Source organism: Somniosus microcephalus, unplaced genomic scaffold (genome assembly GCF_052327205.1).
Source record: "Somniosus microcephalus isolate GS21.2 unplaced genomic scaffold, FLI_Smic_1.0 unresolved_chr1, whole genome shotgun sequence".
Lineage (NCBI taxonomy): Eukaryota > Metazoa > Chordata > Chondrichthyes > Squaliformes > Somniosidae > Somniosus > Somniosus microcephalus.
The window spans coordinates 168351721-168367097 of record NW_028225179.1 but is presented as its reverse complement, the minus strand read 5'-3'; the positions used below and the strand labels follow the sequence as shown (position 1 = coordinate 168367097).

Below are 15377 nucleotides of genomic sequence, written 5' to 3'. Positions count from 1 at the left end.
ATAATGATCACATGACAATTATCTCAGAATTGGTAGGTTCAGAGCAAGTCACCTGATGTTGCTTAGGAACTGTCCCTTGAGATGTATAAATATGGGCCAATTTCAGCAGTTCTTTGGTATCCAGTGCTGAGATCTAACCTGGATTGGGGATGCATCAGACCCCGATGGGTATTGTAGTGTATGTACCCGTTTACCTTTAAGGGAACTATAGAATGTAACCGTTCGCCTTTAAGAGCACTACTTTAGGTGTGGCACTATTTGTTGGCTTATGTATACTGTAATACCGATAGTGACCACACCAGTATATAAGGGTTGTGATACGTTAACTAGGGCAGATTCGCCCGAACCTCTGAATAGTAAAGACCTGTTTTATTTGTTAATCTTGGAGTCTGTGTATTATTTGCAATACAACCCACAGACTTTACAATGGCGACGAGGCCGATCGTACCCTGCGGCAACAGTAGTTCCTAAGCAACTAAGGAGCGTCGAAGTGAGGCAACCGCCTTCGTCGTGCTGCTGGAAGAACACACGAGGCTGCAGCAACAGACAGGAAGCAGACTAGCAACGAAAGTTCATCAACAACAGGCACAACTACCCTTTTACCACGGTGCGGAGTGCGTCGATCAACTAACAAAAGAAAGCAACCGGCGACCGCAACGACTATGAGTAGGGGAAAGTGTGGAAAATATCCGGAGGATAAGGGCAGTGACCACCACGGTCGAGGGGGTGAAAAAGGCCGGACAGCGACCGGGATCACAAGGCGCGGTGGCGATAAATAAATAAATAACTAAATAACCCGCGAAGAATCAGCCGCAGCCGGGGAGGAAAGGGCCGGACTGCGGGAGGTCGGGGAGAGGCGTTTGAATCCGCTGAGCGAGAGCCCGAGAGGGAGCGAGCAAGAGCCGCGCGAGCGGGTGAGCCAGAGCCCGAGAGGGAGCGAGCAAGAGCCGCTTCGAGCGGGAGGCGCTTCGCGAGCCAGCGATCGCACCAGCGATAAGGGCCGAGAGCCGCTTCGGGCGAGAGGCGCAGCGCGGGCCATCGATCGCATCCACTGATAAGGGCCGGGCCGCTTTGAAGTGAGGGGCGCAGCCGGGCCATCGATCGCAATCCCTGATAAGGGCCGCACTCGGGCTGGTAGGGCAGAGTCGGCAGACACTGAAGGCGCGAGAGCCGCGGTGAACAGCGCGGGCCATCGATCGCGGCAGAGATAAGGGCCGCACTCGGGCTGAAAGACAGCGTCGGGGGTCGGGTGAAGACCGCCAAGCGCGGGAAAACCGCCATTGAAGTGGGCGGGGAGAGCGAGAAGCGCGGGAAAGCCGCCATTTTTCGCGGGAAAACCGCCGGGGAAGAAGACAGAAGCGGGAAACCGCCATCTTAGAAAAATAATAAGAATTTACAGAAATACTGGTGTTGTTCTCAAGAAGAGAGGAAAAATAATAATAAGTAAAGAAATACTGGTGTTGTTCTCAAGAAGAGAGGAAAAATAATAATAAGTAAAGAAATATTTGTGCTGTTCTCGAGAAGAGAAGAAGATGCCTAAGCGAGGAAATATTAATGATTTTGATGTTGAGATAGAGGACTGGGCCACGTATGTGGAACGCATAGAAATATATTGCAAAGCCAACGAAATTGAGGATGACGACAAGGCAATAACTTTGTTAAATTCGATGGGAGCAAAAACATACGGGCTCTTGAAACATCTAATAGCACCAGTTAAACCAGTGGACCAGACCTTCGAAGAGATCGTAGCAGTGCTGAAGGATCACTTGAACCCCACACCGTTGATACTGGCTGAACGATTTAAATTTTACGCAAGAACCCAGAGGAAAGATGAAAGCAATGCGGAATACTTAGTCGAACTGCGTAAGCTAGCGAAATACTGCCAGTTTGGAGGGAATTTGACAGAGGCGCTGCGGGACAAGTTCGTATGCGGCTTGGCCAAAGAAGGAACGCAGAAGCGACTTCTGGAAGAAAACGACCTCACACTGGACAGGGCTGTCCTCATAGCTTCATCGCACGAAGCTGCAGCGAAAGGAACGGCGGAAATGCAGCTAAAGGCGGCGGCACTCGGGGTGGACCAAATTACTGCAAGCACTTCCAAATGCTACCGTTGTGGAAAGACAACGCACGACCAGAATCAGTGCTGGTTTAAGAACCAAGAGTGCAGGAAATGTGGCAAACTGGGTCACATCGCGAGGGTATGCAGGTCCGGGAAGAAGACCAACAAGCAAAGGAAGCCACCACCACAAGAAAAGTACAACAAGGTACATCAGGTGGCTGAAAAGAGTTCAGACGAACAAAATTCAGACTCAGACCCAAACAGCCAGGAGCTGGATAGTCTGAGAATCCACAATGTGGGTAAAGTAACTGATCTACAGACGATCTGGGTCACACTAAAAATAGCTGGAGTCCCAAGTACGAATGGAGCTGGACACGGGATCAGCTGTATCAGTCATCAACCAAAAGGACTACCACCGGCTATTCTCTCACATACCCTTAAGAAATACTAAATTCGTATTACAGACATACACGGGGCATAACGTATACCCCATGGGAAAAATACGAGTCAAAGTGAGAGATAGGGGCAAAGAACACCCACGGATGAATCTGTACGTATTACCTGAGGGAGGACCACCACTCCTAGGGCGGGAGTGGATGCAGAAAATAAACATAGAATGGCACTACCTAAAAGCCATAGGGAAGGAGGACTCGGTACAAGCTATCAGCTCAGATTCTGAAATGGATGACGTGACGACCAATGTAAACATGGAAGACAAGGCAAAAAGGGAATTGCTGATGAGGGGAAAGGAAACGAAGACAGGCAGGCAGGCCCATGTTACCAAGCAAAATCAAGCTGTAGAGCAGAACCCCAGGTTGACAGAGAATTCTGAGCCTGCTCAAGCTAAGGATTCATCCACGACGGAAGAACACCGAGCTCGGTCCCAAACTTATGTCAAAGTACAACGACAATTAGAACAGTTGAGTGCCCGTCTCGTACAAGAGATGGAAAAGATGAAAAAGTTCTGGGACACCGAATGGGAGACCCTGGAAAGACAACAGAGACAGCTAGCTCAAGCAGAGAGCGACCATAGAGCCATCGTGGCCAAGTACCAATCACATCTCCCTGAGGCTGTTCAGGAACTAGAATATGCACAGAACAATCCAAAGGAAGAGGAATCTTCAGGAAGTCAGGATGGTATTCCAGTTCATCTCTACGACTTGTTGCAAGCAGAGTGTAACGAGTTGAAAGAACAGTATGAACAGGCTCAGACTACAATCCTGGAAGGGGTTAACTTGGCAACCTCCGAAAAGCTAGTTTTACTGGAAGCATATGAACAACAAAAGTCTGAACAGGAGCAAGAATTACAAAGACTGCAGGAGATGTTTGATGAGCTCCAGGCCAAGGCTGACTCATCGTTAGGGATTCAATCCATAGAGGAAAAATTAGTGGTGGAAGACATAACAGAACAGGGAATACAGGATGTCCAAGAACTTGTTAAATTATTAAAGGAAACACAAAATAAATATGAAGCGGCAATGGCCGAGGTCCAACGACTTGAAGAACAGATTCAACTGGGAATCTTTTCAGTGGAAGAAAAGGGAACTGTAAGAAACACAGAGATCGTAAGAATGGGCCCTGAACATGAGCTTAAATCGTCAAAGGAGAGGGGTTTGGAGCAGAAAAAGCTGGAGGAAGCTGAACACATGAAGAAGTCTCTTCAGGAGAGATGTCTGGATGTGGAAACAGCTGCTGCGATAGAAGGATTAAATCACCTGATAACTCAATCCTCGATGGAAGGGGAGGTATTGAGGTCAGTAGTGAAGGAATGGCAGACAACCCTGGAGGAGTGGAATGAATATGAACGCATGAGGAAGTCTTTTAAAGAAAGAGAGATAGAGAAGGAACAGCAGTCGGCTAGCGTCCAGTTGGGTAAGGAAGAAGTAGAAGGGCCTCTCGATGGACTAACTCAGGATGACCCCGAATGTGACCATGACCTGTTGAGTGACACTGAATATTACGAGGAGGTGGTCTGCCCAAAGTGTGATGAAAACTCCCAAAGTGCTGAAATGCGGATGAAGCACTTAAGGTCTAAGGAACATAGAGAGTTGGTGGCGCTACAGCTGGCCGCCGAGAAAGGAGCTTCGAGAGTTTCAAAAAGGCAGAAAAGAAAAAGAAGAAGCCGGAGATAATAACTGTTTAAAATATTATTACTTCTACTACCTCAGTCCGAACACTACGAAAGGTGCTAAATTTGTAAAAAAAAAAATCCGGGGACATTATCAAGACAGCCAGTGGGTTGTATAAGTCCGCACTGCTGGTTCAACAGGACGAAAGTACAAGCTGTTAAAAAGGCTATGGAGGAGTCACGTTTACCAGGTGAACCGGCTACACCAAAAAGATGCTGTCTGGGACGAATTAATACCAGAGACTGAATTTATGAACTGTTCCCACAGAGACTGAACCTGTAAACTGTTTCCACTGAGAGTATGTTTGTAAACTGTTATATGACGTTGACTCCATCGAGAGTATATCTGTAAATTGTTATATGACGTTGACTCCATCGAGAGTATATCTGCAAACTGTTTATATAAAGTTGAAGATTGTATGTTTAACGGGATTCTGTAAGTAAAAAGCTAAAAAGGGAGGATTGTAGTGTATGTACCCGTTTACCTTTAAGGGAACTATAGAATGTAACCGTTCGCCTTTAAGAGCACTACTTTAGGTGTGGCACTATTTGTTGGCTTATGTATACTGTAATACCGATAGTGACCACACCAGTATATAAGGGTTGTGATACGTTAACTAGGGCAGATTCGCCCGAACCTCTGAATAGTAAAGACCTGTTTTATTTGTTAATCTTGGAGTCTGTGTATTATTTGCAATACAACCCACAGACTTTACAGGTATCCTACTTGTGAGCATATGGCGTGCGAACCTATATAATTTGGATTGATCCACTGGATTCATCTAACAAAGCTTTACCTTGAATTTCTTTTAATGCATTAAATGATTAGCGGTCATGGACAAATATTGACCATTGACTCTCCAGTGTGACCCTTGATAGCGTCAAAGGTTAAATCTTGATATTACTACTTTGTAATTGGGCATTTAATATTGTATTTCCCAGGCAGCTCACACATTGCTCTGTGTGGATAAGCGATCTTGGGCTGTCTTCACAATGCTACAGAAAGCTGGTTACAGAGCAGCATTGGCAGAGGTCTGTGATCAAGTCAAATGCCTATTCTCTTGGCTGGGAATTATTAATGGCATGTGAGAACAGGGGGGGGCGAAGGAGAGGGAAAATAAAGTAGAATACAATAAAAGGTAGCTAGGATTGATTCATTTCCTCCAAAATCTCAGTGAAATATAATAGCATTTCAGAAAAAAGAGTTACATGAACAAATTCTCTTCCTACCCTGAAGCACAGTTATGATCTACAGAATGACTAGCATGGGGATTACTATTTGGGGTGGTTTTAATACGTTTATACAACATTTTTTGCTGTTTTAACAGGGGCATTAACCATTATTTTAAAACAGTGGACAAATGAATGTGATATGAATATGTTGATACGCTGGAATCACAAGACATTTTAGTCCTTTAGATCCAGGAGGTTATCTGATGCTGGACCAGTTACTGCTAAGACGAATACAGCATTGACGTGTGTTTTATTTTTCAATTGTTTTAGGTATCCTCCTCTATGAATACAAGATAATAACAACAGCTATCACAGGTCTTGGATGTATGCTGACATCAGTTAGTGCCTTTATGCTCTCAACAATGTTTCGGAACAAAGGTATTAATTAAGAGTGTTTTGTGCCTGCACGTTCTGTGGGTTACTTGCCAATGATGAGTTTGCAGAGCAAACCACAGGCCCTGATTGCAGTGGCAGCTCAGAAAATAAAAAGCGAAAGCGCAGGTTGGGCAAGAAGAGGTTACTGTGGAGCTCAGGTTAACTCTTGTGGCGCCTGGATTCTGCCTCGCCTTTCTCCAAGGCAGCATGTGTAGATCAGGAACTTCCCAAATGGGGAATTCTGGACATGAACCTGTGTCCTACCAATCCATAGCACGGCACATAGCCCGCCACCCATTTCTTACAACAGTAAAACCATTTTTTTTTCTGCTATGTAAAAATGGCTAGATAATCACTGTGCAGATCACGTCTTCACATCTGATTTTAGATCTCGTCCATCAGTGAGTAATTCATACACTGGGATGATTGATTTTAGAGCCCACGATACAGAATTTCTGTTGCAACTCTGAATTGTGGAGGGTGTTACCTTCTTAGTAATTTTGTATTTTTAATCGAGCTTTCCAATAGAGTTAAATATACAGAGATCACAAAGTGTCTGACAACCCTTCTTTTGTTCGGGAAAGACGCGATGTGTCGGGAGAGATGTTCAATCATCAGTTTCTTGCTTGGTGCGTCTGCTGCCTGAATCAACTTTCTGGCAGGCCCTTAAATGGGCACCGAGCGCCACCACCCAAAACAGGCGGGAGGCTGTTTAGTTACGCAAATCGGTTGCAACTTTCAAAGCGGAATGGACGGAGCATGCATGGTGCATGTCAGTCCCATTTCTCCAGTACGATAGCAAAATACTGCAGATGCTGGAAATCCGAAATAACAACAGAGAATGCTGGAAAAACTCAGCAGGCCAGGCAACATCCATGGAGAGAAATTAAGAGTCAACGTTTCGGGTCAAACCCTTTGTCAAGACTGAAGGCCAGGCTGGGAGAGAACAAAAGAGAAGTGAAGAGACATTAAGAGGTATTCAAAACCAGACGAGATGGTGATGGGACTAGTGGAGACAAAAGACGGCGCTAGATTAGGTGTGAAATGCGCTGGCAGAATGGGAGACAGCTGCCATGTGGGAGAGAGAAAAAAGGGGGGGGGGGAAGGGCCAAAACAAAGGTGTGGATAAAAAATAAGTAAAAATATAATGGGGGCCGAGGTTATGATCTGAAATTGTGGAACTCGATATTGAGTCCGGAAGGCTGTAAAGTGCCTAATCGGAATCCACTGGATTCATCCAACAAAGCTTTACCTTGAATTTCTTTTGATGCATTAAATGGACAAATATTGACCAGTGTGACACTTGATAGCGTCAAAGGTTAAATCTTGATATTACTACTTTGTAATTGGGCATTTAATATTGTATTTCCCAGGCAGCTCACACATTGCTCTGTGTGGATAAGCGATCTTGGGCTGTCTTCACAATGCTACAGAAAGCTGGTTACAGAGCAGCATTGGCAGAGGTCTGTGATCAAGTCAAATGCCTGTTTTCTTGGCCGGGAATTATTAATGGCATGTGAGAACAGAGGGGGCGAAGGAGAGGGAAAATAAAGTAGTGTAGGAGTCTACGTACTCCTAGCAAAAAATACTGAACTCGGAGAGGTTCAACAGAAAAGGTTTAATTGTTGAGACTGCATGTTGAACACAAAATGGCGTCAGAGCCTACACCAAGTCCGACTGCCTTTCATCAGTCCACAGCTTCGACTGCTCCTCCCCCGCTCTGGGCTTAACTATGTTGCAGATCGAGTTTCTTAAAGGTGTGATCCTTCTTAAAGGCACGACGTCTGATTTATAGTCTACGGACTGAAAAGCGGATTGTGTCCTTTCTGTGATCGGTAGGCCACAGTAGAATACAATAAAAGGTAACTAGGATTGATTCATTTCCTCCAAAATCTCAGTGAAATATAATAGCATTTCAGAAAAAAGAGTTACATGAACAAATTCTCTTCCTACCCTGAAGCGCAGTTATGATCTACAGAATGACTAGCATGGGGAATTACTATTTGCAGACATTGGGAGGCTTCACCAGCGATCCTTAAAGGCACTGCTGGAGATCTCCCCACAAAGGTCAGTTTTGTGCGTTTTTTAAAAAAGACTTCTGTGGGAAGAGGAGAGCTGCCGATCCATTCCCACGCCTTCCCTGGCATCTGCACTGCCCCCGACCCTCGACAGGCCTTATCTACCAGCGAGCTGCAGCGAGGCGTCCATCTGGCAGCCCGAGCTTGTCGACAGGTTCGCACCTGCCCAGCTGCTGCGTTGGGCAGGTGCTCCAAGTGCATCGCCGAGTTCGCGCCTATTCTGCTCCCCAACCGAAAGCCTCCCCTGACAGCAGTGTTGGCCCCGATAATAACTTGGAGGTACGTTCCGTCAGGGAGGGAGGGGGAGTGAGGAATGCGATATCGGGTGGGAAACCCCAGAAGAGCTTTCAGCACGTCTGTCTGTGGCGTTTTAATGCAGCCACCTAATTATAATATTACTTGCGGGCTGGGCGTGGTGCAGACCCACATGACACGATTGCAACTCGGAGTATTTAAAGGGCTAGTCACGATTGCAACTCGGAGTATTTAAAGGGCTAGTCACGATTGCAACTCGGAGTATTTAAAGGGCTAGTTTGCTAACATTTCTTGGAGGAAGGAATGCTCAGTTTTGTAACGCCCTATTTGCGCTTTCTCGGCTATGATTGTCGTGGTTTTTCTAAGACGAACCTGGGACACTGTTTGAAAAGCCACAAAGAAAACGTTTCTGCTCTTTTTAAAAAAAAAATTCATACACCAAATGTCCAGGGTCACATTAATTTGCTGCCGCATAGTCAGATGTGAAGTTCATCAGTAGTTTATAGTTCATTTTCCAGTGTATTATTTTTCCTCTCTTCTCCAGATGAGCGAGCACAAAAATGCCTGGTTGGTCTATGTCTGTTCTTCCTGCTGGTCTCACTAATTATGCTTCTAGCCGCTACCAGTTTGTGGATCGCTATAGATGGTAAATGCCCTGAATAGATTTTCACTTACTTTAAGACATGTAATAAAATGTTGCACGTTCTACTGTTGAGTAGAGATGCAGACTGCCGGTGCAGGAGGACGAACGTCGCTTTTTGGAGAGGGATGGAATGCAACATCATAACCCATCTTTTCAAATTTCTTCTATGAAGTACTCCGATCTGTTTGGGTTGTGGAGCACTTCAAGCTGCATTTGCCTGCCTGCATGCCAGATATTGCATGAATATGCCAGGGAGTAGAAAATACTTATTTATTCGGTGTGACATTTTCATTTTGTGCCAACAGTAAATGGGGGCAGGTGATGACTGTTTAAAAAAGACATACCAGGCCAGTCAGCCCGTAAAAGAGAAAGGCCGACTAACGCTTTAGGAAAAGTTCTAATAAAGGCCCCATTGGAAACCCTCAGATGCTCATTGATCTGTGTATTTCCAGTGTTTTCTGTTTCTATTTCAGATTACCAGTTTTTGTTTTTATTTCGAATTTGATGTAGATTAGCAACATAGCATCGACTAAAGGGATCGGCTAAATCAGTGGGCTCCCAATTTCTTTGTGTGGGGAAGGCCTGGCAAGCACTGACACACTCCAGGAAACTCGCTCCAAATACTAATGCACTCCAGGGAACTCCCTACAAAGAGTGACACCTTACCAGGGAACTCCCTACAAATACTAAAGCACTCCAGGGAACTCCCTACAAATAGTGACACCTTACCAGGGACTCCCTACAAATACTAAAGCACTCCAGGGAACTCCCTACAAATAGTGACACCTTACCAGGGACTCCCTACAAATACTAAAGCACTCCAGGGAACTCCCTACAAATAGTGACACCTTACCAGGGACTCCCTACAAATACTAATGCACTCCAGGGAACTCCCTACAAATAGAGACACATTACCAGGGACTCCCAACAAATACTAATGCACTCCAGGGAACTCCCTACAAATAGTGACACCTTACCAGGGACTCCCTACAAATACTAATGCACTCCAGGGAACTCCCTACCAATAGTGACACCTTACCAGGGACTCCCTACAAATACTAATGCACTCCAGGGAACTCCCTACAAATACTAAAGCACTCCAGGGAACTCCCGACAAATAGTGACACCTTACCAGGGACTCCCTACAAATACTAATGCACTCCAGGGAACTCCCTACAAATAGAGACACCTTACCAGGGACTCCCTACAAATACTAATGCACTCCAGGGAACTCCTTACAAATAGTGACACCTTACCAGGGACTCCCTACAAATTATAATGCACTCCAGGGAACTCCCTACAAATAGTGACACCTTACCAGGGACTCCCTACAAATACTAATGCACTCCAGGGAACTCCCTACAAATAGTGACACCTTACCAGGGACTCTCTACAAATACTAATGCACTCCAGGGAACTCCCTACAAATATTGACACCTTACCAGGGACTCCCTACAAATACTAATGCACTCCAGGGAACTCCCTACAAATATTGACACCTTACCAGGGACTCTCTACAAATACTAATGCACTCCAGGGAACTCCCTACAAATAGTGACACCTTACCAGGGACTCCCTACAAATACTAATGCACTCTAGTGAACGCCCTACAAATAGTGACACCTTACCAGGGACTCCCTACAAATACTAATGCACTCTAGTGAACGCCCTACAAATAGTGACACCTTACCAGGGACTCCCTACAAATACTAATGCACTCCAGGGAACTCCCTACAAATAGTGACACCTTACCAGGGACTCCCTACAAATACTAATGCACTCCAGGGAACTCCCTACAAATATTGACACCTTACCAGGGACTCCCTACAAATACTAATGCACTCCAGGGAACTCCCTACAAATAGTGACACCTTACCAGGGACTCCCTACAAATACTAATGCACTCCAGGGAACTCCCTACAAATAGTGACACCTTACCAGGGACTCCCTACAAATACTAATGCACTCCAGGGAACTCCCTACAAATATTGATACCTTACCAGGGACTCCCTACAAATACTAATGCACTCCAGGGAACTCCCTACAAATAGTGACACCTTACCAGGGACTCCCTACAAATACTAATGCACTCCAGGGAACTCCCTACAAATAGTGACACCTTACCAGGGACTCCCTACAAATATTAATGCACTCCAGGGAACTCCCTACAAATGTTGACACCTTACCAGGGACTCCCTACAAATACTAATGCACTCCAGGGAACTCCCTACATATATTGACACCTTACCAGGGACTCCCTACAAATACTAATGCACTCCAGGGAACTCCCTACAAATAGTGACACCTTACCAGGGACTCCCTACAAATACTAATGCACTCCAGGGAACTCCCTACAAATAGTGACACCTTACCAGGGACTCCCTACAAATACTAATGCACTCCAGGGAACTCCCTACAAATAGTGACACCTTACCAGGGACTCCCTACAAATATTAATGCACTCCAGGGAACTCCCTACAAATAGTGACACCTTACCAGGGACTCCCTACAAATACTAATGCACTCCAAGGAACTCCCTACAAATGTTGACACCTTACCAGGGACTCCCTACAAATACTAATGCACTCCAGGGAACTCCCTACAAATATTGATACCTTACCAGGGACTCCCTACAAATACTAATGCACTCCAGGGAACTCCCTACAAATAGTGACACCTTACCAGGGACTCCCTACAAATACTAATGCACTCCAGGGAACTCCCTACAAATAGTGACACCTTACCAGGGACTCCCTACAAATACTAATGCACTCCAGGGAACTCCCTACAAATAGTGACACCTTACCAGGGACTCCCTACAAATACGAATGCACTCCAGGGAACTCCCTACAAATAATGACACCTTACCAGGGACTCCCTACAAATACTAATGCACTCCAGGGAACTCCATACAAATAGTGACACCTTACCAGGGACTCCCTACAAATACTAATGCACTCCAGGGAACTCCCTACAAATAGTGACACCTTACCAGGGACTCCCTACAAATACTAATGCACTCCAGGGAACTCCCTACAAATAGTGACACCTTACCAGGGACTCCCTACAAATACTAATGCACTCCAGGGAACTCCCTACAAATAGTGACACCTTACCAGGGACTCCCTACAAATACTAATGCACTCCAGGGAACTCCCTACAAATATTGACACCTTACCAGGGACTCCCTACAAATACTAATGCACACCAGGGAACTCCCTACAAATAGTGACACCTTACCAGGGACTCCCTACAAATACTAATGCACTCCAGGGAACTCCCTACAAATAGTGACACCTTACCAGGGACTCCCTACAAATACTAATGCACTCCAGGGAACTCCCTACAAATAGTGACACCTTAGCAGGTACTCCCTACAAATACTAATGCACTGCAGGGAACTCCTTACAAATATTGATACCTTACCAGGGACTCCCTACAAATACTAATGCACTCCAGGGAACTCCCTACAAATATTGACACCTTACCAGGGACTCCCTACAAATACTAATGCACTCCAGGGAACTCCCTACAAATAGAGACATCTTACCAGGGACTCCCTACAAATATTAATGCACTCCAGGGAACTCCCTACAAATATTGATACCTTACCAGGGACTCCCTACAAATACTAATGCACTCCAGGGAACTCCCTACAAATATTGATACCTTACCAGGGACAACCTACAAATACTAATGGACTCCAGGGAACTCCCTACAAATATTGACACCTTACCAGGGACTCCCTACAAATACTAATGCACTCCAGGGAACTCCCTACAAATATTGACACCTTACCAGGGACTCCCTACAAATACTAATGCACTCCAGGGAACTCCCTCCAAATAGTGATACCTTACCAGGGACTCCCTACAAATACTAATACACTCCAGGGAACTCCCTACAAATATTGACACCTTACCAGGGACTCCCTACAAATACTAATGCACTCCAGGGAACTCCCTACAAATAGTGACACCTTACCAGGGACTCCCTACAAATACTAATGCACTCCAGGGAACTCCCTACAAATATTGACACCTTACCAGGGACTCCCTACAAATACTAATGCACTCCAGGGAACTCCCTACAAATAGTGACACCTTACCAGGGACTCCCAACAAATACTAATGCACTCCAGGGAACTCCCTACAAATAGTGACAACTTACCAGGGACTCCCTACAAATACTAATGCACTCCCGGGAACTCCCTACAAATAGTGACACCTTACCAGGAACTCCCTACAAATACTAATGCACTCCAGGGAACTCCCGACAAATAGTGACACCTTACCAGGGACTCCCTACAAATACTAATGCACTCCCGGGAACTCCCTACAAATAGTGACACCTTACCAGGGACTCCCTACAAATACTAATGCACTCCAGGGAACTCCCTACAAATAGAGACATCTTACCAGGGACTCCCTACAAATACTAATGCACTCCAGGGAACTCCTTACAAATATTGACACCTTACCAGGGACTCCCTACAAATACTAATGCACTCCAGGGAACTCCCTCCAAATATTGATACCTTACCAGGGACTCCCTACAAATGCTAATGCTCTCCAGGGACTCCCTACAAATAGAGACACCTTACCAGGGACTCCCTACAAATACTAATGCACTCCAGGGAACTCCCTACAAATAGTGACACCTTACCAGGGACTCCCTACAAATACTAATGCACTGCAGGGAACTCCCTACAAATAGTGACACCTTACCAGGGACTCCCTACAAATACTAATGCACTCCAGGGAACTCCCTACAAATAGTGACACCTTACCAGGGACTCCCTACAAATACTAATGCACTCCAGGGAACTCCCTACAAATATTGATACCTTACCAGGGACTCCCTACAAATACTAATGCACTCCAGGGAACTCCCTACAAATAGTGACACCTTACCAGGGACTCCCTACAAATACTAATGCACTCCAGGGAACTCCCTACAAATAGTGACACCTTACCAGGGACTCCCTACAAATATTATTGCACTCCAGGGAACTCCCTACAAATGTTGACACCTTACCAGGGACACCCTACAAATACTAATGCACTCCAGGGAACTCCCTACAAATATTGATACCTTACCAGGGACTCCCTACAAATACTAATGCACTCCAGGGAACTCCCTACAAATAGTGACACCTTACCAGGGACTCCCTACAAATACTAATGCACTCCAGGGAACTCCCTACAAATAGTGACACCTTACCAGGGACTCCCTACAAATACTAATGCACTCCAGGGAACTCCCTACAAATAGTGACACCTTACCAGGGACTCCCTACAAATACTAATGCACTCCAGGGAACTCCCTACAAATAGTGACACCTTACCAGGGACTCCCTACAAATACTAAAGCACTCCAGGGAACTCCCTACAAATAGTGACACCTTACCAGGGACTCTCTACAAATAGGAATGCACTCCAGGGAACTCCCTACAAATAATGACACCTTACCAGGGACTCCCTACAAATACTAATGCACTCCAGGGAACTCCCTACAAATAGTGACACCTTACCAGGGACTCCCTACAAATACTAATGCACTCCAGGGAACTCCCTACAAATAGTGACACCTTACCAGGGACTCCCTACAAATACTAATGCACTCCAGGGAACTCCCTACAAATATTGACACCTTACCAGGGACTCCCTACAAATACTAATGCACTCCAGGGAACTCCCTACAAATAGTGACACCTTACCAGGGACTCCCTACAAATACTAATGCACTCCAGGGAACTCCCTACAAATAGTGACACCTTAGCAGGGACTCCCTACAAATACTAATGCACTGCAGGGAACTCCTTACAAATATTGATACCTTACCAGGGACTCCCTACAAATACTAATGCACTCCAGGGAACTCCCTACAAATATTGACACCTTACCAGGGACTCCCTACAAATACTAATGCACTCCAGGGAACTCCCTACAAATAGAGACATCTTACCAGGGACTCCCTACAAATATTAATGCACTCCAGGGAACTCCCTACAAATATTGACACCTTACCAGGGACTCCCTACAAATACTAATGCACTCCAGGGAACTCCCTACAAATAGTGACACCTTACCAGGGACTCCCTACAAATACTAATGCACTCCCGGGAACTCCCTACAAATAGTGACACCTTACCAGGGACTCCCTACAAATACTAATGCACTCCAGGGAACTCCCTACAAATAGAGACATCTTACCAGGGACTCCCTACAAATACTAATGCACTCCAGGGAACTCCTTACAAATATTGACACCTTACCAGGGACTCCCTACAAATACTAATGCACTCCAGGGAACTCCCTACAAATATTGATACCTTACCAGGGACACCCTACAAATACTAATGCTCTCCAGGGAACTCCCTACAAATAGAGACACCTTACCAGGGACTCCCTACAAATACTAATGCACTCCAGGGAACTCCCTACAAATAGTGACACCTTACCAGGGACTCCCTACAAATACTAATGCACTCCAGGGAACTCCCTACAAATAGAGACACCTTACCAGGGACTCCGTACAAATACTAATGCACTGCAGGGAACTCCCTACAAATAGTGACACCTTACCAGGGACTCCCTACAAATA

The 15377-nt window shown here is 45.6% G+C and overlaps 1 protein-coding gene across 5 annotated transcripts in view; it reads left to right on the top strand.

The window, feature by feature from the left end:
* Positions 1-15377, top strand: part of LOC147096524 (uncharacterized) — a 103982-nt gene that overhangs the window by 18432 nt on the left and 70173 nt on the right. For 4 of the 5 annotated variants that reach the window (XM_085975327.1, XM_085975325.1, XM_085975323.1 and 1 more), the window contains 2 exons: positions 5691-5798; positions 8673-8774. In XM_085975327.1, the coding sequence (XP_085831453.1) occupies positions 5691-5798; positions 8673-8774 (210 nt within the window). The remainder of the gene's footprint in view (positions 1-5690; positions 5799-8672; positions 8775-15377) is intronic. The other variant, XM_085975324.1, reaches the window with a different exon arrangement.